Source organism: Nestor notabilis, unplaced genomic scaffold (assembly GCF_000696875.1).
Source record: "Nestor notabilis isolate BGI_N333 unplaced genomic scaffold, ASM69687v1 scaffold5001, whole genome shotgun sequence".
Lineage (NCBI taxonomy): Eukaryota > Metazoa > Chordata > Aves > Psittaciformes > Psittacidae > Nestor > Nestor notabilis.
The window spans coordinates 1-26,729 of NW_009915951.1; the positions used below are offsets into that span (position 1 = coordinate 1).

Sequence of the window (26,729 nt, forward strand, 5' to 3'; positions counted from 1 at the left end):
GTGGGGGCTCGAGGCTCTCCCGCTCCGAGCTGAGGTTCGTGGGCGCGGGGTTTTCCCTCGCTCCGGGGTCGAAGGCTCCTCTCTGGAGCTGCGCACGTCGGCGATTGACCGAGGTTTTTCACTTTCTGAGAATCTTTACAGGCATCAGAAAAACGTGCTTCTAAGCAGATTACCACACTTGATGTCTTATTTTTGTGGAGAGCACGTGTTTATCCCTTCAGTTCTGCACTTCTGGCCTTTGTGTGGGTTGGGATGAAGGAACATCATCGTGCATTATCCCCTAAGCTCTTTAGCTGCCACCATCGCGGAAATACAAGATTGCAGTTGGGAAAAGTTTATAGCTGTTTAGAACTGTTAGTGTTAGAATGCCTGTAGGGGTGAACAACTGTACCAGAGAGACACCCTGAGTGCTGTGCAGACTTACTTGGAAACATCTGCAAGAGGCAAAAGTTGTCGTAGCTCATATAATTTTTCCTTTCCAGACTAGTAATTTCCTTGTTCACATGATCTCAAGCCAGAGTATTTACTTTGGGGAAGTGAAGTAGGGTATTAGGATTTTTTTTATTCTGTGTTTCATATCCCACTGACTTTTAAGCCACCGCTGCTGGGTCATTTTTGTTCTCTCTTGGTATGGTCTGGTAAACTAGTTCCAGCCCTAGAACACTCTGTGGTAATGTGGTTTATATTTTAAGTTTCTGTATACTGTAAACCCAAGGTAATTGGTCCTGGGTCCTGTTATCGCTGCCCGTTTCTTACAATTTCTGTTATAGCTATAGAGGCAGTTTTTCTCCTGGACACTTCTGAATAGAAAAGGGAATCCATTTCACAAAGTTCACTAGTGATCTTTCTAAAACAAATTTTAATCAACTTCTGGCTGAGCAGAGGTAGGAGTAGGGTTTGTAAACAAAAGACTGGCCTGATTTTTTTCCTGCTTAGGAATTTCTCCAAACAATTTTTCATTTATTTGGTAACAAATGCACCCTCTCTGTGCTGGAGAGGGAAATTGTTTGAGTTGAATGCTGAATTAAGATGATGGTACTTGTTTAGCAGAGCTGACTCCCAGCCTTCTCCCTGCTTTTCTCGTAAGGGCAGAGTTCAGCACTTTCTGGAATGGCTTTATGAATCTTAAAGGTCTTTTCCAACCTGAGATCATGAAGTGTAGTTGATCCCCCAGGACTGCCAAGTCCACCACTAAACCATGTTGTTAAGGGCCTGGTCTGCACATTTTTTTTAACACTTCCAGGGATGGTGATTCTACCACTTCCTTGGGAGGCCTGTTCCAATACCTGACTACTCTTTCAGTGAAGGAATGTTTCCTAATACCCAATTTAAACCTCCCCTAGTACAGCTTGAGGCCATTTCCTCTTGTCCAATCACTTGTTCCATGGGAGAAGAGACCAGCCACCTCCTCACTCCATCCTCCTTTCACGTAGATGTGTTACCAGGACCAAACTGACCCTTTCTGATTTCTGGGATAATTTTGGACCTGTCTGCAGGCTTTGTTTCCAGCTTAGACATTTCATTGTTAGTGTGCCAAAGCATGAATTATGAATTCAAGTAGTGCAGGCTCCTAATGGAAGAAGAGTTAAGTGTTACCCATAGCAGGGACAGCTAAATTGGGGCTTGGAGCTATGTCATCCATATGTAAAACTTAGAATCGGTGTACCTCTGCCACTGACAGCCACCTTCATGATTCTCACCTTATTCCCTGCATCTTTTTGAGGTGATGCTGAAGCAGCACAGATTTCGAAAGCTTCTTCAGAATAAGGGAGCAGACTTGAGGTGGATATCTGTGCTCCTATGAGCAGAAACCCCTACACAGAAATGACATCTGTTGAGTGAGGAAAGCTGTAGAGAAGGCAAAACAGACTACATGCGGTGCAGGATTTAAACCCATAGTGTGTATCTTTGCTTTCCAGTGTGCATGAGAAGATAGTCTGGAAGCACATAGGTAAAAGGGACAGAAGCCTGTAGAAAGGAAGACTGGTTCTGTGAGAGCTCTGATGGCCTGGCTCAGCTGTCTGTACTGCAACTCTTGCGGTCCAGGAGCTGACTCAGGAGGCTGCATTATACCAAAAGCAAGCTCTAATGTGTGTGTCTCATTGGGTTGTAGCTCTTGCAAAGCATGTAAGTTATGCTCCATGGGAGCCTGCATTGCAGATGTACTTTCAGATGCAATTTTTTGAGTCTTGCTTCTGAAAGACTTTAGCTCAAGGACTGATTTATTTTCATGGATATTTTGGTGGTTTAATGTAGAAGATTTAAGCTCTTCTATAAGAAGCTGCTGAGCCTGCCTGTGTGGTGTTAAAGCTCTCAATTTGAAATGAGGGTGGCTTGCTTTTTTTGTATTTTAATCTCCCTTCAAATTCTGCATACTTGTTATAGAGCAAATTTTATTTGGCTTCTCTTATTGCTGAGACTACATCTGATTTAGAGCTCTTTTTTCAGAGTGTTGGTATAAATGTAACCTTGGAATACTTTACTCTTGGCCTCATCTTCTCTCCAGCATTATCATTTTTAACAGTACTGATGTCAAAAAATAAGTTGCATTGCAAGAACACAGAGGAAAAAAGACAAATCAGCTAGCAGTTGCCAGTGATTTTTAAGTACTGCTGTAAGTTATATTGAGATGTGAGGATATTATTGTGCTTCAGAAATTACTAATTTTTACAAGTGTTTTGATGATAGTGCCTAATCAAAATGCAAAACAGGGGTTTACTCAAACTGAGTACGCCTAAGCTGAATGAAGGAGAAAGGTGAAGAGTAACACGTTGTTCATCTACATGGTTGTGAAAGATAAATGGGGTCCTGTTCTTGTAAATCGTTTTTTTGGTAAATAAACCAAATCTGTTTTCTTATTTTGGTGTATGTATGTGTGTCTTCATTCTGAAATGATTCTGTACACATTCTGAAGAGGAAAAGTAGGATTACTTTTGTTGGGGTTTTGGGGTTTTTGTGGTGTGTTGTTTTTTGTTTTTTGTTTGTTTTTTTTTTTATATCTTCGTTATAGTTTTGACTTTTTGTTTGATATTTGGGATGGGTTTTGTTTGGGGTCTTAAAGCAGTACAACACTGCAACTTCATTCATAATGATAGCTCTGAAATGTCTATAGTTTTCCGTTTCATTGTTAGATGTACCCTGTCCAGTACCTTGTCATTAACATTTGACTTGCCTGATTTGTTTTCATCTGGCAGAGAGGAACATCTTGCTGTCTTTGTGCGAAATAAAGCAAAGCCCAGCAATTTTCAGTTGGTGTCTCTTGGCATTTGCTCACTTAACAGAAGTACAAAATCATTACTTAATTGGTTGAAGAATTGTTTTTGCTCACTCAGTTTACCTCTCTATCATTATGGTACTGGCAATTAAACTAGTTGGGGTTTTTTTGGTTTGTTTTGGTTTATTTTTTATTAAAGTTTACTAGTTTCTGCTTTGAATTTGTGTACCATTTACAGTATGGTGTCTGGTACCAAGAGGTTGCTATGGTGGAAATTGTCACATTTTTCAGTGTTGGAGTCTAGTTTATACAGAGTGTTTGTTGTATGCCCTTGTGAGCTTTTGATACTCTTATTTTGTGCAGGTGACTGTATTTGGGTGAAGGACCAATTGAGTCTAATTCTATTTAGATAGATGCAGCTGTTACCTGACATCAGGTGATTGAAGCTGTAGGTGAAAGAAACCAATGACTGTTTGATTTCAGTAGAGGATTGGTTATTTTATTCAGTTTCTTTAATGGGAAGAGCTCAGGTTGCACAAATGTATGTATAGGGAGTTTCAAAGCTGCTGAAATACTGTTTTTTTTTTTCTTACAGTAGATCTCCAGAAAAGCGTGGAAGATGAAATTGAATCAATTCTGCAAGAGCGGATAATGGTTCTGGATGGAGGCATGGGTACCATGATCCAGCAACGTGCCCTGTCAGAAGAGGATTTCCGAGGGCATGAATTTAAAGATCATTCCAGGCCTTTGAAAGGCAATAATGACCTTCTCAGTATAACTCAGCCTGATATAATTTGTGACATACACAAGGTAGGTATTCTGATTTCCATCTCTTCACAAGGGAAGGAAAGAAAATTGGGCCTGTACACTCCCTTTTTCCATGCCACAGGCTGCTGGCTCTCCTGTCTTTCTGGGATAGGGGAAGAGAATGCTAGGTAACCATGCGAAAACGAATGAGCAGATTTGACTGTTCTGGTTGTGTGAGCACAGCATTCGCGTCTTGGTTTCTGATGTCTCCCAGGCAGTGTTGTTTTTAAATCCCTTTTTGACTTATGTCCCTGATGCATTTCTGTTGCTTGCAGATTCTGATTTATTTAATTTTTCTTTCTTTTTCTCCTCCTCAAGAGCATTTGATATGCATCTAAGTAGGACATATTCTGGAATTCTGGGTGTATGTTTCCATAATTGCGTATTAAAGAGCTGTTAAATGTGGCAGCCTGAAGCAGGCCTCTCCACAGTTAATGACTATCTGGGCTTCCTAATGAGTATATGTGTTTCCGTATTCTCAGATTTTCCCTAGAATATTGCATGGCCCAGAGAATAAAAGTCTAGGGTTTATCATTAGGAATTTGCAAACAGATTTTACTATCTTTCTATCTCCAATTAGACATTAAAAAGCAAATTCCTAAGTTGTGTATTTTTTGAGTTGCAGGTGTTTATTGCTCTTACTGTAATAATTGGGAGTTTTGAATAGCATTTCAACTAGTTGATAATCAGTTGGAACAGAGCCTCATATCTGTTCTGAGTTTTTCCAATAATTTATTAAAAGATTTGTATTTCTTTGACTAGAATCATAATTGGCTTATGTTTGTGAAACTTGGTATGTAGCCTGTATTTTTATATTCTTCCTGTCATTCTTTGTCATTAGGAATGATGTGTTAAAAAAAATAGTCCTTGTCCTATAAAACTTTCATGAGGAAATATTTGTAGATTGAGTTCAGTCCCTAGACTATCAACTGAACTGTAGTGGTCATGAACGTTGGAATTTCTGATAGCCTGTGGTTTTAATTGGGTAAGATGGTTTAACAGTCAAATTTTGTAGGTTTTTGCTCTCTGGTAAAGAGCATAGTGATGTGACTTGAGAATGAATGTATTGAGTCCCCATGCCTGCAGCAACCTTTGAGTCAGGTGCTTTCTGAGCCATGGGTGATGACTTGGCATTTTATAGATTCCAGTGGTTATTTCTTCTGAGAATCGGACAGAACTTGAAGTAATAGATTAAAATATTTCTACAAAGTAACTGTAATCCCACTAAATGTATGGTTAATGGTGGGATTTTTTTGTTGTTGTGGTGGTTGGTTTGTTTTGGGGGCTTGTTTGTATGTTTAGGGTTTTTGTTTGTTTTTGCATATTTTTTTTTATCCTTAATGGCACTTTGACTTATTTCCTTAATGAGTCAGATCTCACAGGTATCAGTAACTTGAAAAGTAAACATCAGCTGTACCTTGTCTGGCAAAGTTGGATTCAGTGGTAAGAGAGGTGATGTGTTTTCAAAGGCAAAAATGATCTTCCTGCTTTGAGCATATTATTTCCTTTATTGTGGTAGACAGTAAAGTTGAAGGGCTTTTGCTAAAATGATAGATCTGAACTAAACCAAAGCTAGTATAAACCTGTACACATTTAACATCTCTCTTTAGTCTAGGTGATTTTCAGAAACTTCATTACTTGGTTATTAGTACATGTAAGACTTAGTATGTTTTCATATACCTATTTGTAGGTGTTTCCGTATGTATCTGGGAGGAGTTGAGAGAAAGCATAGTTTGCACCAAAACATGTTTTAAAGAGATTTAATTCTTTTCTGCTGTTGTTTGGATCAAGACTTTTATTTGTCCTGTTGAACCTGCTGAGCTCATCTGTTTCTTGTAGGAAAATCCAAGTGGTTTATTTTTAATGTATTTCTGACTTCCTAGCATTTCAGATCTCCTAACTTTCTTGAATATGCAGGGGTCACTTAAGGTCACCTGATTATAAGAGGTTTTGGAGAGGGAGGAGGGCAACTGATAGAGGTTATAAAACCACAGGCTAGAATCTGAAAAAGTATTTCGGCTTGCATTGATTTCAGCTTACTTCAGTGGGAATTAGACAACCAAAATGGAACAGAAAGCTTAATTGCGTTGTGAATCTGGGCCATTAGTTAAACTTTAAATGTGGTCTGCACAAAGCATAATTCAGTTAAGCTTGTAATCTGTCCCAGTATGCTCATGTGCTGTACAGCTCTTTCAGACTGTTTAAATTCTCTAATCCTCTGTTGTTGTCTAATTGGTGCCTTTTCTGAGTTTGCCCACAGCAGCCCTCACTTGCTGATGGCATTTGGACTATGTCCAACCATGTCTCTGTGCAAAAATCTAGAATGTGCTCCAGGTGCTGGACCTGCTCGTAGAGGTGATTCTATAAATGTCAGCTGTTAATAGAAAGTGTGGCTGACACAAGCATCCCAAAAATTGGTTACGTGAAAGAGTTCTGTTGCTTTGGCCTTGGTCTGCTTCTGAGTAAGGCCTTCAGAGTTTGATGTGCTTTGAATTAGGAGATGATGTGTGACTTTTTGTCAACTGAGTGAGACAAAGAAGTTGTGTTGCTTTCATTCCGTATCTCAGATCTGGAGGTCTTGGAGGTTTTTTCTTTCATGTCTTGCAGGAATACTTGCTGTCAGGTGCTGACATCATTGAAACTAACACTTTCAGCAGCACCCGAGTCGCACAAGCTGACTATGGCCTTGAACATTTGGTAAGAATGCTAAACTGTTGATACATTAAAATATTAATAAAGATTTCTGTTTTAGCAACCAAGATTAGCTTAGTCCCAGAGTTTATTGCTATTGTGTTTATTGACTGCATGCTGCCCCTTGAGCCACGTGATGGGGTTGTAGCTCATTTCCACTGCTCTGGACAATTGTATTTGATGTGTGTGATAGTCATAGTGTGCCCCTTGTTAATGAAGGCACAGGCAATAATAATTTGTCCTAGATTTTGTTTGAACATTCACAGAATGTTGCAGTTCTGTGGAAGGGGACGTTTTGCTTCAGTCCTTCCAAGTTGGTAGTGTTTGGTTATTTGTGTGGGTTTTGTTCTGAGTATGTAGAAGTCCTTTCAAGCTTGCATTTGTCAGACTGATTCTGTGTTCTGTGTTGGTTTGAGAATTTGAGAAATACGTGAAAGAAAATGCTTGGAAATACACTACTTGAATAAAAAGTTAATTGAAAAGTATGTTAATATTGTCCTCAAAGTCCTGTTCTTCAGCATCTGTTGACTTCAGCAGATTTAACTGGTGCCTTAGAGAATGGAATGTTAGGATAAGCAGCTGTAGGCTGGGGCGTACGTGAGATGAGACCTGCTGTGTGACTGTTGCTGAGATGCATAGAGCTGTTCCTTTTAAAGCTTTGTAATAGTGCTTACATGTGTTTGCATCACTTAGAGAGCCTTCAGAGTGTACTCTGAGCTACTGAATGGAAGTGTAGTGTTTCTTTGAGATGGGTTATGCTCTACTGAACTAAAGGTTACCTGGTAATTTTCTGTAATTGTTCCAGGCATATCGGTTAAACAGAGTCTCTGCACAGGTGGCCAGAAAAGCAGCAGATGATGTAACTGCTCAGACAGGTAAACAGTAATGATTTTAATTTCTTATTCTTCTGTGGTTTTGACTTTTGTGGTCTTTGTTACAATCTTTGAAAAGTTGCTAACTAGAGGGTGGCTTGATGGTTTACTTCACAGGGACACGCAGACGCACTCTTCAATTTAGGCACAGGAGCAGTTTTGCATCTCTGTTCATAGAGCACTAATTTGAGCATGTTTGCAGGTTCTGGTCCTTTACTGTGTTCTGCAGGATGCCTGTCCTGTGCCTGCCAGTTTTAGACTGCAGGCAACACATGTATTCCAGATGTGTGTTATAAGCTGCTTAGGTTTGTATGGTGCAAGTCTTTGTACTTCAGAGATAGGATAGCTGATTGTAGGTAAATGTGGATTACCAGTTACTCCTAATGGTTTTACTTTACTCAGCAACTGCTGGACTGTGCTTAGTATGTGACTGTCATCTGTAAATATGCAGTCTTTTTATCTTCAAGGCTTTACGTGAGAGGGTTGTAGCTCATTCACACTGCTGTAGACACTGCTGTCTTTTCAAAGACAAGTAATTTCCTCTTGTATTCTAGCATCAAACTGTATTTCAAGCTAACAGCACTGCTGCTTCTGTCCAGATAACACCTTACTGATGTGATTCATAGTTCCATAGCCAATAAGTGTTCATAGGCAATATGATTTGATTTGCCAAATCAAAAAGGTTTGAAATATGCTTTTAAAAAAGTGGGGTTTATGAACAAATGCCAAAATATTCAAATCAGGTTATCTAGTGAAGAATGCCAGGACAGGTCTGTGCTGTGCATTTACATTAATTGAATGAAGCTTCCTGTGTCAGAGACAAATGATACTTAAAAGAAAAATTAATTGAGGCCATTGCCTTTTTTGTAGATGTTCTTCTGTCTGGTGTTTATGACTGAACATCTTGTTGAATAGGTCTAAAAACAAAAGTTGGCTGTGCTGGGTAATCTTGTGTGGATCAAACTCTTGATTTGAGACAGGAGTTTTGTGTTTTATGGTTCTTCATCTCTGAATGATATGCATGTCTTGGTGTCTTTGGACGGTTTTTACATTGACATGGCTGTCATTGTTAAACCAGAGGTAAATTGTTTTGGTAATTTTTTCCCCTTTTTTATTTAATCTTCACGCTCTCCCCGTGTCTTGATTTAGGAATTAGGAGATACGTTGCTGGAGCCATGGGTCCAACAAACAGGACACTCTCTGTGTCACCATCTGTGGAGAGACCAGATTACAGGAACATAAGTAAGTGTTTATAACCATTGAATTATTTAACTTAGGTGATGGTCTTGAAAGAGATACCTCTAGATGAAGTTAACATCATTCTTATTTTACAGCTTTTGATGAACTGGTTGAAGCCTATAAGGAACAAGCCAAAGGACTTTTGGATGGAGGAGTTGATATCTTGTTAGTGGAAACCATATTTGATACAGCCAATGCCAAGGTCAGGCTCCTAGAATAAGAAATACATAGTAATATAAGTATTTTGTGTACTACCTAAGGAAATTCAGCATAGTGCTCATAAGAGGTATCAGGTACTGGTTACTAAATACGTGAAAAGACTCTTCAGTTGATAGCAAACAGGTAGAATGTAAGGAGATGGTTTTTAATTAGCTTATTCCAGCATTTTTCCTTTGTCTTTTAATATGTGCTGTTTGTATCTTTCTGGCTGTCTGTGCTAGTTGTCCTCTTATTCCCAGAAGCTCCAAATGCATCTGATATTTGTGTTTTTCAGCATAAGCATGTCTGTCCAAAGGATAGTGATGCACACTGTAGAGGAAATGTCCAGTGCATCTGACTGCAGGCATGGGAAGGCTTGTGAGACAGCCCTATTAAAATTTGGGGATTTGGGAACTCTGACATTCTGCCATCAGCTTTGAAAAATAACAAGTGGCAGTAGAGGGTTAGAAGGATAAAATAGGAAGATGTTGAAATATTCTATAATTCATGTGATTTTTGACACCTTCTTTATTAGATAACTGCTTAGTGCAGGTGGTGGTGGTGTTGGGGGCTTAAAACTGTCTTGCGGTTTTACATGGAAGACTCTAGCTGGATACGCACACAGTGTTTCTTGAGACTTTTGCCACAGGCTGATTAACAGGTGCAGTGGCATGAATTGTCCTTTGCAGATTTGACCAGATCTCATGGAGGTTTGGCTAGTGTCCTATGGCTTAACATAGTGCTGAGTTTGTGTTCGCATGTAACTTTCTTACCCTAAGGAGGCAGAAAGTTTTCAGGGTCTTCCAAGGGGCCACTGCAGTCCTTATTGTTAAAATCTGTGGTGGTGAGAATCTTCTGCGAACTGAATGTCTGAACAGAATCAAGGGCAGTGGATGTGTACTGAGAACAGCAAAACCGTGGTTGGGGCAGGGGTTGTGCTGCAGGTGTGAGGGAGAAGTACATGCTGATGTTATTTAGGTTTCAGACTAGTTTTGGGCTTACTTGGTTACTTCCTTTCTACTTGTGTTCTGGAATATCTGTTAGGGGTAAGGGTACAACCTCTTGAGTGTAGCAAGAAAGCAAACCCACACAAACAAAAAACCCAACAAACTGAAAAATTCTCAAAATGTCCATTAATATTTTGCACCTTATTCTTCTATAGGCAGCTCTTTTTGCACTCCAGATGTTGTTTGAGGAGTATGCTCCCCGACCCATATTTGTAAGTATATATTATTTATTTAATATGTTACATACACTTAGGCTTGATTTGCGAACTAGCTAAGGTGGCAGTTGATTAAAGTGTTTTGAAATAAAGGAAATAAATGTCTTGGAAATGTACTTTTTTCACATGATGGTTAAAGAAAAAACACCTGATGTTCCATTGTGGCAACAGGAATAACATATTCAAGGCCAGCCCCATTCCCTTTCTCTCTGCACATTCCCCCCCCCACCCGCCCCTGTTTTTCTGTTTAGGTTGTGCCTCAGCACTTTGAGTGGTGCACACATCCCTCTGCTTCGACTTTCAGCAGTTAGCTGTTGAAATAGTTTTTATTGTTAATTTAATTCTTCTCCTTTCTCTGTATTCAATGATACTTAGGTTTCTGGAACTATTGTGGACAAGAGTGGCCGTACCCTCTCAGGCCAGACAGGAGAGGCATTTGTCATCAGTGTTTCCCACAATGAGCCCCTTTGGTAAGGAAATGTATCTTTCCTGTAGTAAGTTGTCTGTAGGTTGTGACTTGTGTCTGTTTTACCCCCTGGCTTGCAGCTGAATGGAAGCTATACTAACTGTGATCATATTCAATCGTGTATTGCTAACATGTTCTGCTATCATATCGTTAGCAGAAATTATGTTTCCAAAGAACACTGAATTTTTAAAACATTGCTCTAAATAATTGGGGCTTTTATGTTTGCAGCAGCTGCTGAATAACAATTGGGTCAAAGCATCAAAAAAATAATTCTGAAACTGTAGTTTGCCGTCTCCTACTGCCTCAGATTGTGTGAGGAGCTAATTCCTAGTACGAGCAAGGTTTGCATCGCTCTCTCAGAGGGAAGCACTGCCAGCTCAGAATGTTTTAGCTTTGCTTCGAAGAACAAATCATAGGATTTCATTCCAGTGTCTTAATTTACTGAACCCTTACAAGCATATATATATATCCGTGAGTGTTTCTCTCAAGGATGTGCATTGTTATTTTGATAGCTCCTGATGCCTCCATTTACTTGCACTCTTTTCTGTTCAGGCAGAAAAGTTGAAACGAGTATGAGATTAAGATCTGTGAAAACACGTAATATAGCAGATTTTGGTCACTGTGCAAGGTTTTGCATGTTAATTTGACTACTGTTCCCTGTTGTTCTATTCTTCTCAGCTTCTGTGTCCTATTCTAACTCCTCCTTTCCTTCTCTTTCTTCTTTACCATTTCTTCTCTCAGGCTGGTTCTTCACATGAAAACTTACACTGGAAATAGATGTTTTTTTCCCTAGCATATTCGAATTTAAAACATTTAATTCACTGTTAGCAATGCACACCATGCACATTGTGATGAGCCATTGTTTGTTTTTACAACGAAATTCCAGCTAAAATGTGCAATCTGTCATCTCAGTGATACAAAAGCAGAAGACTGCATTCACAGCTTTCCTGACTGCCCTTGAGGCTCCACTTTCCCAGACCAGACGGTGCTCCAGAAGTAACATATGGAGCCTCTTGGAACAGGGTGATAGTTGACTCCTTCTCTCAGCATCACAGCCTAGTCATCCATTCTTGGCATGAGTCTGTCTCAGATAATCTCTTGCCTCTGAAGAGGAGAGAAGGGCACTGAAGCAGAAATCAAGAATTTATTAAACCATATTTTATAAAAGCTAACTTATGAATCTGAGTGCTTGGGGCCTCTTTCTCATTTCTGCAAAAGCTACTATACAGCACTGTGGCAGAAGGGTTTTAGTTCTGGGAGCAGATTGCATTTAATGTTTTTTCTCTTGCCAAATTGGTACAGAGAGTCTTTAGGGTTGTGAAAAAGCTGATTAATAGTAGTATCCTAGGATTCATGTTATACATGCTCCCGTGTTTCCATTTGGGTTTTGTATGTCCTGTTTAGTGTGATGTGTTGTCCTTAAGACAGTTTGGTTTGGAGTCCCCACTCTCCCCCTCTCAAAGTGTATGCTTTGTGTCTGGTTGATACAGGTAGTAGCTGAGAAACTCACGAACTGTGCTTCGTAAGTGCTGAAAGATGTGTGGCAAGCTGCTTGCTATAAAAGGTGCTCAAATGTGGAATGGGTTCTCTTTGTGTTATTTGGGATCCTGTGATTGTTTCTTCTGTGGTAGCATTAAGAAGACATACAGAGAGTTTAGGGCCCTAATGTGGTGTTTGTTCTGGTCCCAGGGGTGCTCTGCAGCCTTAGCTTTCACAGGAGCTGATGTGTGACTGTTGTGAACAGATGAGCAAGGGAGGGAGGTGATGTTTTAAGATGAGGGTGTGATGGTTATTACACTAGGGTAGCAGTGGTAGCATACTAGCAATGTGGTTGAAGGCTGATAGCTTTTAAGGCATGGTTAATGGTTTGCTTTTCTCAAATGTTTTCTTTCATGATGCTGTTCAGTGCTGTGGGGAGATGATACCAGCCATAGAAGATACTCTTTGTTTCTGAATGAAATGTGCATGTCTGTGTGTAGTTTGTCATGACAATTTTGAAACAGGTAGAGCTTGAGAGTGTTCTGCTCATAGATGTATTTGTCAGCAATCCCTGTACTGGGTAATCGTGCAGGCAGTCTGGAGGGCCAGTACCCAGTAAGTCAAGCGAGAACATCAAGAAATGCTTGTTTGCTGAGTATGTTAGGTGCTTTTACAGTATCTCTCTAGTAAGGTGAGGTAAAGAGAGTGACAGGTGAGTTTGAACTCAGAACCAGAGGCTGATTGGGTATTAAATATGGAATGGAGAGATGAAGCTGCTTAGCACAGGAAGGAGCTTAAAAAGAGGGTATAGGGAGTGTGAGCTGGAAGCTTGTAAATTGGATGGCTCAACAGTAGGAAAGACATTGCATTCATCTATATCTGATAAGGATGGTCCTGTCAACCATTCTTACCTTGCTTTGCTTTGAAAATCCTGAGAGATGAGCCCCACTTTGAAATAAATTCCAGAACCTCATTGCTGTAATTAATTGTGCATTCCCTGTGCATGCTGTTTATATCCAGGAGAACTGTATGAAGGATTTAAATGTATATAAATACCAAATAGGAAAATGGGAGTTAAAGGGTTCTTTTAAGATTTTTCTGTTTAAATAGAATGGCCTGTATGGATGCATTAGAGAAAGCACTTCAAAGGTAGAGCTGGCTGCTTCAAAAGAACAAGCATACATGCCTACCTGCTCCTAGAAAACCCCAAACCAACCCACCCCTGAGCTACTGGGAGAAGGGATTTGTGTATTATTTGGTCTTGGTATGTGACTGTGTGCTGTTCAAGGCCCTGGTTTTGAATGTTGCTGTGAGCCCTCAGATCTCAGGGATTTGTCATTCTGTCCAGAAGTGATACTGGCTGCAAGCATTTACTACTACGACTTACGAAGTTACTAAGCCCCTGCCTGCTCCTTGGAAGAAGGAAAAAGGTCAAAACCATTTAGCGCTTCCAGTCCTGTTCAGGGCTTTGTTGGTTTTGTCCTCTGGGAAACTAAGTGGGCATGCATGTAACTTATTAATTTAGCTATCTGTGAGGCAGCCTTTGTATCTCAATTAGTTGGGAGATATGGCTGTTACCCATTCCTGTTTCAGTGGGTTAGCTTGCCATTTCCTCTGAGACTGCTATTCCAAGAAACAAGAAAACTTTTTGACATCTTCCTCTTCCAGCAGCACTGTGAGCACCTTTTGAATTTTGCATCCCTCCTAAGATGGTTTCTAGCATGGTGCAGAGAGATCAGGAAATGTATGTAAAAGGTCTTTCACATGCTTTCTGAAAGAGAAATTTCCCGGTTTAGTATCAATGTAGACATTTCAAGTGCCAGTCACATTTATGTATATCTGTCATTCAATGAAAGAAAGCACAATTGTACCTTATATGCTGTAAAATTGTTTGAGAAGCTTATTCATGCAAAAATACTTCTATAGTGATGTCTTGGTTATTAAGATGTAGCAGATTTAGGTGCCCAAGCTTAATGCTGCCATGACGCATCTTGGGGGATATACTTGGTTTCCTCTAAGATTGACATAATTAAGAACATTATGACTTAGCAGCTTGAAACAGGTCTTGCTTTTTTAGCCTTTCTCTTATTACTTTCTGTAGCACAAGGCTCATTTCCAGTCTGTCATTCTCATTCCACTTGTTCTTTTTCTCACCTGGAAAATACAGAGCCGTCATGTTGCTGCAGTTGCTGTCAAAATTCTGCTACTTTCCTCCTGGATTTTGAAATGAAATCTTGATTTACTGTTCCCAGTTCAATTCAGTCAAGCTGCCTTCTCCCTTGTGCTTTTCTTCCACCTGAGAGTTCTCCTCTTGCACAGTCTTGCTGTATTGATGATGATGATTAAAGAAATTGGAGATCAGGTTGGTTTTGTTGTAGATGGTTGTGGGAGTTAGCGGTTGCCAACACTAACATTCATCTGTTTTGTGTGTAAAAGGTGTTTTTACCTCAAAATAATTTTTGACAATTTATTTTCCAGTATCGGCTTAAATTGTGCTTTAGGGGCAGTTGAAATGCGACCATTCATTGAAACAATTGGAAAATGCACAACAGCCTACATCATCTGTTACCCCAATGCAGGTGTGTTGGTAAACAGGTTTCTGTGCCTACAGGCAGAGAAAATGTAACTAAACCATTCCATCTCATTAGCAATAATAGAGTTGAATTAGCTTGAAAAGATGATTGGTTTTACTATTAAGAAGAGATTACAAATATTTTTAACTGCTGAAAGTAACTGTTGTTAGTTCTGTGACAGTGAACCCAGAATGTTCTTGCATAATTAATAATCTATTGAGTAATGATTGCAAAGATGATGAGGCATTTTAGTTCTCATACAAGTGTAGCTACTTTAAATATGTCTTTTATGGAATTTAATTCTGTTTTCATGGGCTTTAAACAAATTGTAATACTAGAAAAATTATGTTTCAAGGTCTTCCCAATACTTTTGGTGGTTATGATGAAACTCCAGAAGTGACTGCCAAGCATATAAAGGTATGAAGTATTTCTTGTGAGTGTGTCATACCTGACATACTAGTAGACAAGAATTCTTCGCTTTTATTTTATGCATTTTTTTTTATAGTATTGGAGGAGAGGGGGCTGGTGGTGGGTTTTATGTTTGTTTTGATTTGCTTTCTTTTCCCCTGCATGGTGTGTTTCTCCCCCACCCCCTCCCCCCAAATGGCTCTATATATCATTTGAATTGTTTATAGACAATTTGCTGAATGGTAGGGATTTGAGATACCAGGTTAGGAAAAACTACTTGGGAAACTCTGAAAACCTTAATTACTTCCATATCCTACACTAAGTAGCTTTCCTGCAGCTTGGCCTGTGGATGTTACTCATTTGCACTCCTATGTTCTTAGTTTTACATTTGGAAATTGTTCAAAAAGCCGATTGCTTTTTATGACTTGCCACAATTTGACAGAGCTGTGTCTAGGAACTGCTGATGTTGGTGGTGTTCCAGTGCAGGGTATCCTTCCACATGCCACTTGATCTGTGCAAGACAGAACTGCATGGCTGGAGCTGCAGCGTGTCAGTGAGAATGCAGTATCTGCTGCATTAGTTGCCCTTTATAATACAGTATGACTAGTCTTTGATAATCATCCAAGTTGTCATCTGGGGCTTCAGTATAAAATAGGCCGGTTTAAAATGTAGTTTTCTAAAATTAGGTGTTGAAATTGCTGGTTAGCCTTGGGAATCCACATCTCAAATCGTATAGAGAAGAAATAGTACTGATTGATTTTTCTAATTTATTTTTTTTATTGTGATCCCCCTGAATTGCTTAACATATGGAGAAAAGAAAAATAAATATGTATCTTAAAAAGAAACATATATGTCTTAAAAAGAAATATATATATAAAAGATACAAAATTCTCTTTATTTTGCTTTGGATGGTTTGGTCAACATAGTTGGAGGTTGCTGTGGTACTACACCAGCACATATCAAGTACGTCATGAGCTACAACTTTAGGTGCACTGGGAAGTAAATTAAGTACTGCTTTTGTGGAGTATTATTCCATGGCTTGCCTTAAAGTTTCCTGAAAAGGTGGATCACTTGAATGCCAGTAGCAGCAACATATGGAGTAGAAATAACCTAGTAGAAATTTCATAGCCATGTGTATTGTGAAGAATGAGTAGAGGCGTAGTGTTCGAGCGAGGATTATACCGCTGCTGTTTTGTCATCTAAAATTGTTTTGGAATGTAAGTGTGTGTGGGAAATTTCAGAACAGAAGATGCAGGAATGGTCTACAGCTGGTGCTAATGCTGGCCAGTCAAAAGGAGAATTTTGTATCTTTCTCACTGGATATAGATCAGTGGGAAAACCTCCTGTTTTCACCTGGTCTTGAAATAGAAGGGGCCCTTGTGATTCATTTTTACCCTGATAAAACTGGAAAGAAGCGATATATGAACATGTTGAGGACAATGTGTGTCGCTCCTGACTGGAGCAAAGAGAAAATGAATGTGAACACCACGAGTCATTCTGGCATCTGAGAAACGTGTCTCTGTACAGAACAACGTTTGTCTCTTTTTTTTCTGCAATCATCAGCAATTGCCTAGCAAATCATGGCTATGGTAAGAGGCAGTGTGGTTGAGGACTGGTTCTGATATCCATCCAGTATCCCACTGGCATAGTATCTCATGTTCTGTATTTGATAAATCTTCAGCTTTTTAAATTCCTGACAAATAGATTTGATAGGATCTTCTAGGAGGTTGTTTGCCTTTTTTTGCCTTTTTTTTTTTTTTTTTTTTTTTTTTTTTTTTTTGCCTTGGACCACACAAAGTGAAACTAGCTAATTAGCCTTTGCTGCTGCAGGGCTAAATTGGAGGTGTAGGTATATGTCTAGTATATTCTGTTTGAGTCTTTTCTCGAGTGGTTTGATTTTAACTGAAGGCTTTCCTCTTTCTGTAACTCAGGGAAATTGCTCAAGCTGTGAAATTCTGTAAGCCTCGAGTTCCACCTTCTCCGTCTCAAGGATACATGCTGCTGTCAGGTAAAATGGAGTGTAACGATTTGAGCTTTATAACTCATGCAACTTTTTTTTATAAATTTATTTGCTGTTTTATGCTAATCAGAATGGCACGCTGAGTTTCTGGTTCTGCCTGAATCCCAAACTTAGAGATGTGTAATCAGATCCTAGTGCTTTGGCCAAAGGATTAATGGAACATTTTATTGCAATCTTATATAATATAACCAAGATAGCATATTTTATTCTGCAAGTCTCAGCCACTTTGTAATGGTGAGTGTGAATATTTATCCTCACTTTGCAACAGAGAAAGACCAAGCACAGAGAGATCAGGTCATTTGACTATAGTTGAGGGCAGAGCTAGGATGAGATCCTTGTTTACGTCCTGTGAGGGGCTGTCCTGTGTTTCCTCAGATGTCAATCCAGTTGTACTGGGACAGGGTTCCAGAAATACATCCAGATGTGGAATGTAATTTGTTTTACCAGAGTCTAGATCTGTATGTTCTTCAGCCAAGCCTGGTTTTAAGCCTTTGGGACATGTATCCAAGTAAAACAGTACCTTCATTTCAGTCTGGTGTTTTAATCCTAAAGTTTAGCACAAATTAAATAAGTCATAGTTGCCCTGTGGTTTTGTGCATTATCTTATTCTGTTCTGCTCTAAGTTTTGTTTGCCTCTGAATTGGCTGCTGCCCAAGTGTCCCAGTTGCCTTGTTTTTCTGAACTTGGGTATGTGGTTAAGAGCTGTCCTTGTTTGTCAGTCAGTTCAGTGGGCTGCTTCTCTGGTGGTGGTAAGGTCAAAGGACAGCACAGTTGAAGTTAAGGGAAGGTGTGTATGTGCATACACATAGATGCCCAAGGCATCGTAGCTTCATGTCATGTTATGTTGGACAAATTGGCTGTTATTTTTTGTGGGTCAGGTAAATTATTGACTGTCACTGAGGAATAACAACCTTTGGCATACGTGATGGGAGTTGTTTCATTGCATTTCTTTGCTAGTTACTCATTAGATGTGCTGAGATGTGTTACATCCTGATGTGCTGAGAAATCGCTATTCGTAGAGACCTCTATTTCACAGTTTAGAAAATAGATTTTTGTCTGTCTTAAATGGTTTTTCTTTTCTGTTTTTACAAGTATGTTCCAAAATATCTTTTTAAGGTCTGGAGCCATTCAGGATTGGGCCATACACCAACTTTGTTAATATTGGTGAACGCTGCAATGTTGCAGGATCACGGAAGTTTGCTAAACTCATCATGGCAGGCAACTACGAAGTATGCATTTTAACAATAATTGTTATAGCTGATACTCTGATTGTTTCATTGCTCCATTGCACTGTTCCTAGTTGTTTGTTTTTCTGGCACAAAGCACTATTCTATACCATTACAAGAATAAGAAAGCAAGGAGAATTCACTTTGTCACTGTCCTCTGCTTCTGTGCTTATCAGCTCCGAATATATTTGTGAAAAGGGTGTTACAGGTAATGTGAATTTCCATTTAGAATTGAGTTACACAGCTGATGATGGTTGTCCTGGTCTGTGCTGTATCTAGGGATGGGTTTACAGAGGAGGGAGGAAGGCTGTGGCTGTAATTACACTTCCAACATGTGGGGTACGTATGACTTGAGATAGATAGTGGCAGTGTGCAGCTCTCACCCCACTTTTCCAGTCCTGGTCATCTTTATGGTTGCATCTAATCTTTATATATTTTGATCACTGTCTCCAGCATGCTACCTGAGAGTTGATACAGAAGAGTTGCTTAGAAAGTAATTGCTTTAGTGAAACAGCTGCAGGGCAGGCTTACTGGTGTAAATTGTTACTGTAACATTCAAACAGATAGTAAAGTGACATTTCTTGAGAGCTGAGACTGCCTCAGAATATGCTGTGCTGTTCTAGTTGATGCAATGAAAATTAAAGACTTCGTGTTTTAGGAAGTCTAACTCTGACGCTCTTAGAAGTAACAAAGCAGGTTAGACCTATTAAATAAAGAGAGTTTTAAACATGGGTTGTTAGGAACTGGGAGCAACTAAAAACCTTTTTCTTTTTTTGTCTCCTCAGTCTGCAGAGTGACAAAAAAAGAAAATGAATGGGTACAGGTGTTCAGATAATTATGTGGGCCAGAGGAAAAGCTTTAGTATTTCCTTTGTAGCACTTGGTGACTATTCTGCAGCTGGAAAAAGTGTTGAACCTCATCCAAAAATTAAGTACTCTATGTTATAAAACAGCAGAGCTTGGAATGCAAGACCCTTATTTCATACCATCACAGAGACTGTTTTCCTGTAATCTTGTGCAGTCATAGTCCTTCTTACCATGCAAATCTTTAATCATTCAATTATGTGTATGACCAGCTGTCTAAAATCAATGACACTACCAGCACGTTAGGTCTCTGTTAGGTCTCAGACTTTTGTGAACAAATTAGTTATCAATTGTGCCATACTAACAACTTCTGTATGTTGTAGTGTATCACAGACTGTTTCCTTATTCTTTTATGGCATGTCTTAAATTTTTTTAAGTTTTTGGCTGCATGCTTATTTTGGAGCACAGAAATATTATTCTGAGAATGCCCAGGTTTTTTTCTACTGACTGTTGTTTTTGTTTTTGACTTTGTTCTTTAGGAAGCCCTGAGCGTAGCCAAATTGCAAGTTGAGATGGGGGCCCAGATTCTTGATATCAACATGGATGATGGGATGCTGGATGGCCCTGCTGCAATGACCAGATTTTGCAATTTAATTTCTTCAGAACCTGACATTGCAAAGGTTGTAATTGAGTCACTCCAAAGCACAATAAAGATCATTTTATTGAGTTGGAAATTGCCTTTCGTAAAATTTTGATACTGATTCATTTAGTAACCAGTTTAGATGTTAATAAGCAGATGTAAGTGTCCCCAAAGAGGAAAAGGTACTGTTACAGAGAAGGCCTCTGGGGATAAGAGAGGTTTTAACATTCTCTCTCTGATTTGAGCTAAATATACACCAGGCTTTTTCACTGGTTGGAAAAGCTGGATGCTAGTTCCTTTTGCAGCAGTTACGAGCCATAATCTATATATTGGCCGTGCATAACAGTATTGCTTTCCACAAAACTCGAAATTGCTCTGGATATAGATGGTTTTAAAAGATACTTCTGTCATGTGAATTTTCTAAAAATGAGTATCTAATTCAGAGACACAAGACAATACATGGAGAAGTAGGGGTCTCTCTGTGATATGTGATGGAGTTGCCATAGAAGCTTGAGTTAAATTTGCTCTGAGTTTAGCATTTAGAGCAAAGTGAATCTACAAATACCATCTGGAGACTCTCTGTTCATAAATGATGATTAATGTTGTGTGCATTTTTATGTCCAAATGGGCAAACAGCATATGGAACACTAATTTGTAACTTGTATGTGTACCCCTGGCTTACTTCTCTGTTATTTACAGGTGCCATTATGCATTGATTCCTCAAATTTTTCAGTGATTGAAGCAGGTTTGAAATGTTGCCAAGGGAAATGCATTGTGAACAGCATCAGTCTGAAGGAAGGTGAGGAAGACTTTTTGAAGAAAGCAAGGAGAATTAAGTTATATGGAGCAGCTGTGGTTGTCATGGCTTTTGATGAAATAGGGCAGGTGAGTGTCGCTTTAAAAGAGTTACTTTCCTTCTGGAGTGCAAGTCTTATTCTTGTGCAAGATGAAGTTGTTTTGTTTCACTGAGTCAGGTGATTCAAAGAAGTCTGTATGGTCTTAGCAGTAGTTTTGACCCTGATATCTAATCATTTTTATGCTGCTCACGTTTGAAGAATCCAAGTACTGTTCTAAGCATAGCTCTGCTAGCACAAGAGTGTATCTCTTGCTATTCAGCCCTTCTGAACTCTTCCTTCCTTCATAGAAGATTTTTTTTTTTTTTTTAGTTCAGAAACTGAGTTTTGCATGAAAGTGGAATCTTTGTGAATTAATTTAGTTATATTAAAAAACAGCTGTTAAACTTTGCATAGGATGATGAAATGAGAAGGAACAAAATAATTTTTAATGAGTTGAGTTAAAACTCCAGGTACAGGTGTGGGGATATTTTTAATACAAAATTCTTATGCAGATAATCCTTTTCTAACATTTGTGATGTGCGGATTCTCAGTCTTGAGTCACTAGAACTACAAATCATTTCTGGCGAGTTTATTTTTGTGTTGTGTGTAAGTTTCATGTCAAAATTCTTTTTCTCCACTAGGCAACAGAAACTGAAAACAAGATTGCAATCTGTTCCAGAGCTTATCACCTCCTTGTGGAAAAAGTGCACTTCAATCCAAATGATATCATATTCGACCCTAATATTTTGACCATAGGAACTGGAATGGAAGAACATAACCTTTATGCCATTAATTTTATAAATGCTACTAAAACCATAAAAGTGAGTTGTAAGCTTATTTAACTTGAAGTATTTTGCTGAGATTACTTAAAAATCCAAACCACCCCAAAACAGAAAAACACACCCCATCCCCAAACAACCACAACAAAACACTGCTGCAAAATGATATGCATTTTAAATTAGGAAGGGGGGCTATTTCTCTGAGTAGGCATTTCCCAGTATTGCTGTATTTCCAGTAGGAGAACTTCAGATAGTTCTATAAATACATTTCAATCAGTTATCTCTACTATAAATACCCTATATTAATTGAACGAGGTAAAAATCACATTCATGTTCTAGCTAAAATGACCTCTTTGAAGGTATGTGAAAGCTAGCTGCCTTTTTAAATTAATAAAATTTCTGTGGAAGGGATTTGTGCAGTAACCTGACCTTTTATTTAGTCAAAATGTGTGTAAGGAAGTACAGCAGTGAAGAGCATCACCTGAAAACAGCCAAGGAAGCTGTGCTGTTGTGTTTGACAAGGCAAATTGATTGGTCTGCTGATGCTCTGTCAGTAGCAGTCTGGAGCTTAAACACCCCAGAGGCCATTTTGTCACCACAGGGCTTCTGGAAGGGAGGCTACACCCTTGATGTTAGCTGCTCAGCTAGGGCCTGCTCCTGAGACATGCAAGCAGGTCAGCTGCTTCTGTTTCCAGAGGAGCTGGGGGGTGGAAGAGGCATAAGTAGGTCTGCATGGGGAAAATATGGAATGCTGCTGTGGGAGGACTGGTACATTTAGATTAGCACCTATGACTATGAAAACCATGGAAGCTGCTTACACATAACTAGGCTGGATCTTTCCTTCTAGTTGTATCTTTTCTACAGAGATTTGAATTGCTTTTTATGAATTTGAGTAACTAGAAGGATCTGGAACAGGTAAGAGAGAAATGGTGCATAGCCAATGCACTGCAGCTCAGGGGCCAACTGGTTTATGGACTGAATGCTTTGCTTAGGTTTAATTTTTGGAAAGCAGTTTTCTAAAAATTTGTGGGCAACTCCTATAGGAAACACTGCCGGGAGCCAGGATAAGCGGAGGTCTTTCCAATCTGTCTTTCTCCTTTCGAGGAATGGATGCCATTCGAGAAGCAATGCATGGGGTGTTCCTTTACCATGCGATTAAGGTACAGTGTTCTTTTGGCTTCTGTATGTTTGCACTTTGCAGATGTGCAGTGCTGTGGCTGGCAGCCCTGGTTGGAGGATTCTTCATGTTTGGGTTTTTTTCTAGTATGGCATGGACATGGGAATTGTGAATGCTGGGAATCTGCCAGTGTATGATGATATTCACAAGGAATTACTACAGCTGTGTGAGAACCTAATCTGGAACAAAGATCCTGATGCAACAGAGAAACTCTTACAATATGCTCAGGTAACCTTCAGTGTTAAACTTTGAATAGCAGATAGCTTAGCACCTGGGCTTTAGCACCTCCCTGCTAATGAGCGGTACAACAGCCTATAAACTGCATGTATCAATCTAACAGTGGGGGTTAGAAGTTACTAATGATACTACAAGTGGTTCAGTTATTAGTATAAAATAAAATCTGAACTGTGTGATAGATTGAGCCTCTCCAATTTCATGGGTGCCTTTAAAGATCTTGCACCAGAGTTCTTTGTATGTTTCAGGAGACCAAGCTGCCTAGGTGTTCTTTTTTAAACAAAAAACAAACCAAACCCAAGAACAGTAAGAAGAAAAAATCCAAATCAAACTTCCTAAAAAAAAAAACCAAACCAAAAAAACAACCAAACAAACAAAAAAGCAAACACACACAAAAAAAGAAAGCAAAACCCAAACAAAAAACCCAAAACAAATAAACCCAAGCAAACAAAGAACCCCAGAAAAGGCTGACACACAACTGAAGCAAGTCTTGGTGCTGAAGATCAAGTGACAAGAACATTGTGGGAGACAGAGTAGACCTCTCTATTTGTAAGGGTTTGCTTAAATTATATGTAAAAGGTAAAAGTAGTTGCTTGCGTTTCCTGGCTATGCTGTAGACTTCCAGTTCATGTGACTTGTGTCAAGAATGAAGATCAGCTGTTTAGTGTTTTCGTGATGCTGAAATGGTGGTGGTGATTAAAAGATTGCACACCTGAAGGTTTCCTGATTATCCAGATGTAAGGCGACTGGTGAAATCCTGTTCTGAAGAGAGCATATAGCAAAAATCTTTCTGAGTTAGGTGGCTCTTAGATTTAAGTGCATGAGAAGGTTTGCATGCCTGTTTTGTAGCTCCTGGAGGTATTATCTCTGTGCACAGAGTCATTTTGGCTTGTAGTTTGCCCTATAGTGGTGCATGCTTTATAGGAACAATGGCAACAGTTGAAAACCAGTATGTGAAAACTCTCCCTGTCCTTGTGGTTAGGCTATTTTAGATGGTGCTCCTAGTGTCTAATCAATTCACTTGGGAGTGATCTCGTCTGTGTAAGCAGAGTTTTACCATTAGGGTATTCAGGGTTGCATAAAGAGGACGGCAAAAAAAGAAGGGGAACTAGAAGGGGATTGCTTAAGTGGTGTTTCTGCAGAAGGCAGAACGTGAATTTAAATGGAGCATGAGAAGTAGAAATGAAAATGGATGATGGCTCCTTCTAGGTCTAGAAGTTTTGGAAACCATTGTTGGAATCTCTGCTCTTATTCATTGTGGTAGTTTTACTGTGGGAGTAAACCAGCCCCCACCTGCAAAAAAGACAGACGCTCTTGATTTGAAACATCTTTAAAAGCTCTATTAAAATGTAACACAAAATATTACAACTTTCAGGTTTTCACTGTAGGTAATTGTCACAAGTTGGGTTTCATCTTGGCTCTGGACAAATTTGAGCATCCAAATAGATAGTCATAGCCAGTGAGAAGGATTATTACATAAGGTTTTGGAGTTTGAGGCATATTTCAAAATATTTATTCAGACTTTCCTCTGATAATAAATTGAATGGCTCCAAGTTCTTTTGTCCAAAAGTTTAGGGTTCTTTCTTTGTTTGGGTTTGTTTTTTTTCCCAACACACAAGTATATTCATTGGTCAGTAAGCGCGTATGTTCTTTTTATTTCCAATCACTGCAGTTCATTCTGCACAAAGAACATAGTACGTACAGTCCCATTTCAAGTATTGCACCTCTAATAGAGTGTCAGTGAAGTTTGCCTTCTAGATCCATAATGGACAATAGTAGTCAACCTTGCCAGTTGTTTGAAGGCTAGACCTTTGGGGAAAAATGAGGAACTTAATCTTTGCAGTTTTAGGAGATCAGTCTTGATATGAAGTTGAGATTAAAAAGCATCTTCCATGAAGTGTATAGCTCTGGACATTCTCAAGCTAAAACTTTGTCCCATTTATGGCCATTGTGCTTCCAAAAGCAGGTTTTTTTGTCCTCAGCATGCAGTATAATTACTCTGTTTTAAATATCTGCACGTAGTGCTTGCCACTGTGGTTTCTGCATGCCCACCCTATAGCTTCCTGGTTTATTTTTGGGTTGGAATGGTTGCCTTGGTGAGTCTGGCCAGAGGCTGAGGAGCAGTTGGTACTTTTTCATTGAATCACAGATGGGGTGGGGTTAGAAAGGGACCTCTGGAGATCATCTAATAAAGGCCCCTTGCTCAGAGCACGGACAGCAAGAGCAGGTTGCTCAGGGACATACCCAGTCGAGTTTTTATTGCATCTAAGCATGGAGACTCTACAACCTCTCTGAGCAACATTTTCCTCTGTCTTTCATTCTCTTTTTACAAACTAGACCTATGAGAGGAGTAAGGTTTGGCAATGAGAAGCTGTGAAGTTAGCTAGCATTCATCTAAACATGAATGAAAACTTGTTCTGGTTTCTGTTCCCATGAGTGAGATCTTGCTTCTGTGAGTTTTCCCAAGTCTTTAAAAACTTGCTGATGAGCACTTAAGAGTATAGGAGGTTCATAAGGACTGAAAGATGTCAGATTGTGTTGAATAATGGAGCGAGGAAAAGAAATTACTTGCCTGAAGTGTGGTGGGTGAAGTAATGGATAGAGTGCTCTTCCATGAGCCTTCCTGGGGTGGGTGCTCACAATCCTTCCTGCATTGCGAAGCCCTTTCGACCTCTGCATTCATAGCAAAGGTGAGTGTGAGGGTTTGGCCAGTCTGTGTGCATGAGAAACAGTAGTTCTTCTGGCTGCTTGATTGAAAACACATCTGTGATATGGAATAACATAACCTATTCCAGCAGAAACTGAATTAGTGCCAAATTAATTAGAATGTAGTGTACTGTGTGGGCCAGGAATCAATTTAAATTATATTTCCCAAAGTAAAACCCTTAGAATTAGTCATTTCATCATTTTTAAGAGCGTGAAAATTAAACTGCTCCTTTTTTTCTTTTCAACTTTTGTTATTTTTTTCTTCATATGAGCTATATACTTTCTGGCATATAGACCCCCTAAGTGTCCATAGTATATCACAGACATTTGCAATATGATTTGCATGTATATAAAAAACCACTCGAAATTATCCTCAGTTTTCTAAAAGTAAAGTCTATAGTCATACTTTATATGCTCTCAAGCTCTTACGGATGTCTTTCCTTTCCAGAATCATGCCCAAGGAGGAAAAAAAGTAGTACAGACTGATGAGTGGCGGAAAAGCTCTGTGGAGGAAAGGCTGGAATATGCTCTCATAAAGGTGAATCTGTGCAGAAAAGCCTCCTACCAGTCAGCTTTGAGACATGATCTCAGCTCAGACGTTAAGGGACATTTTTTGCTTTAGCAATTATTCAGCTGCCATTCTTTAAGAAGCTATTAATTAATAATGAGTAATATATTTAATTAACTGCAATAACAGAGAAAATTGTGGTGATTTGTCTTTGAATATCACAAGTTGAAGTCTTCGACACTTAATATTTTATCCTGCTGGTGTAGTAGAAACATATTGCTTTTACTTTCTAGGGTTTCTTTTGGTCCTTTACCAGCCCTTCACTGAATGGCACTTGTGCTGAGAAAGCAGTCTTTGAATGTTTGTGTTTTGTTATGGCATGGTTAAGAAAAACAAACCAACCTGTTAATACTGGCTACTTTTGCCTTGAATATTTATATATGTGTAAGAACTACAGTGTTTTGTTTCCTATGAAAACCTATTTTAAATACACATTTGAGGTATTCTTAAGGACTAGCAGTATCTAACATATCTTTTTGTACTTTTGTTATGCTTTTTTTGGGGGGGGGAGAAGGCAGCTAAATAAAAGCCGTATTTCTAGCAAGATAAAAGCTTCTCTTTTTCATATTCC

At 39.2% G+C, this 26,729-nt stretch overlaps 1 protein-coding gene across 1 annotated transcript in view; it reads left to right on the forward strand.

The window, feature by feature from the left end:
• Positions 1 to 3,809: 3,809 nt before the first annotated feature.
• The window catches only part of LOC104413390 (methionine synthase-like), a gene marked incomplete at both ends in the record, with an annotated part of 23,874 nt that continues 954 nt past the window's right edge, over positions 3,810 to 26,729 (forward strand). The window contains 18 exons of the mRNA XM_010024366.1: positions 3,810 to 4,024; positions 6,629 to 6,718; positions 7,518 to 7,587; positions 8,734 to 8,826; positions 8,919 to 9,025; positions 10,184 to 10,240; positions 10,619 to 10,713; positions 14,667 to 14,767; positions 15,117 to 15,178; positions 16,050 to 16,132; positions 17,101 to 17,177; positions 18,306 to 18,418; positions 19,758 to 19,898; positions 20,558 to 20,743; positions 21,336 to 21,515; positions 22,517 to 22,633; positions 22,738 to 22,878; positions 26,039 to 26,128. Coding sequence (XP_010022668.1) covers positions 3,810 to 4,024; positions 6,629 to 6,718; positions 7,518 to 7,587; positions 8,734 to 8,826; positions 8,919 to 9,025; positions 10,184 to 10,240; positions 10,619 to 10,713; positions 14,667 to 14,767; positions 15,117 to 15,178; positions 16,050 to 16,132; positions 17,101 to 17,177; positions 18,306 to 18,418; positions 19,758 to 19,898; positions 20,558 to 20,743; positions 21,336 to 21,515; positions 22,517 to 22,633; positions 22,738 to 22,878; positions 26,039 to 26,128 — 2,018 coding nt within the window. The remainder of the gene's footprint in view (positions 4,025 to 6,628; positions 6,719 to 7,517; positions 7,588 to 8,733; positions 8,827 to 8,918; positions 9,026 to 10,183; positions 10,241 to 10,618; positions 10,714 to 14,666; positions 14,768 to 15,116; positions 15,179 to 16,049; positions 16,133 to 17,100; positions 17,178 to 18,305; positions 18,419 to 19,757; positions 19,899 to 20,557; positions 20,744 to 21,335; positions 21,516 to 22,516; positions 22,634 to 22,737; positions 22,879 to 26,038; positions 26,129 to 26,729) is intronic.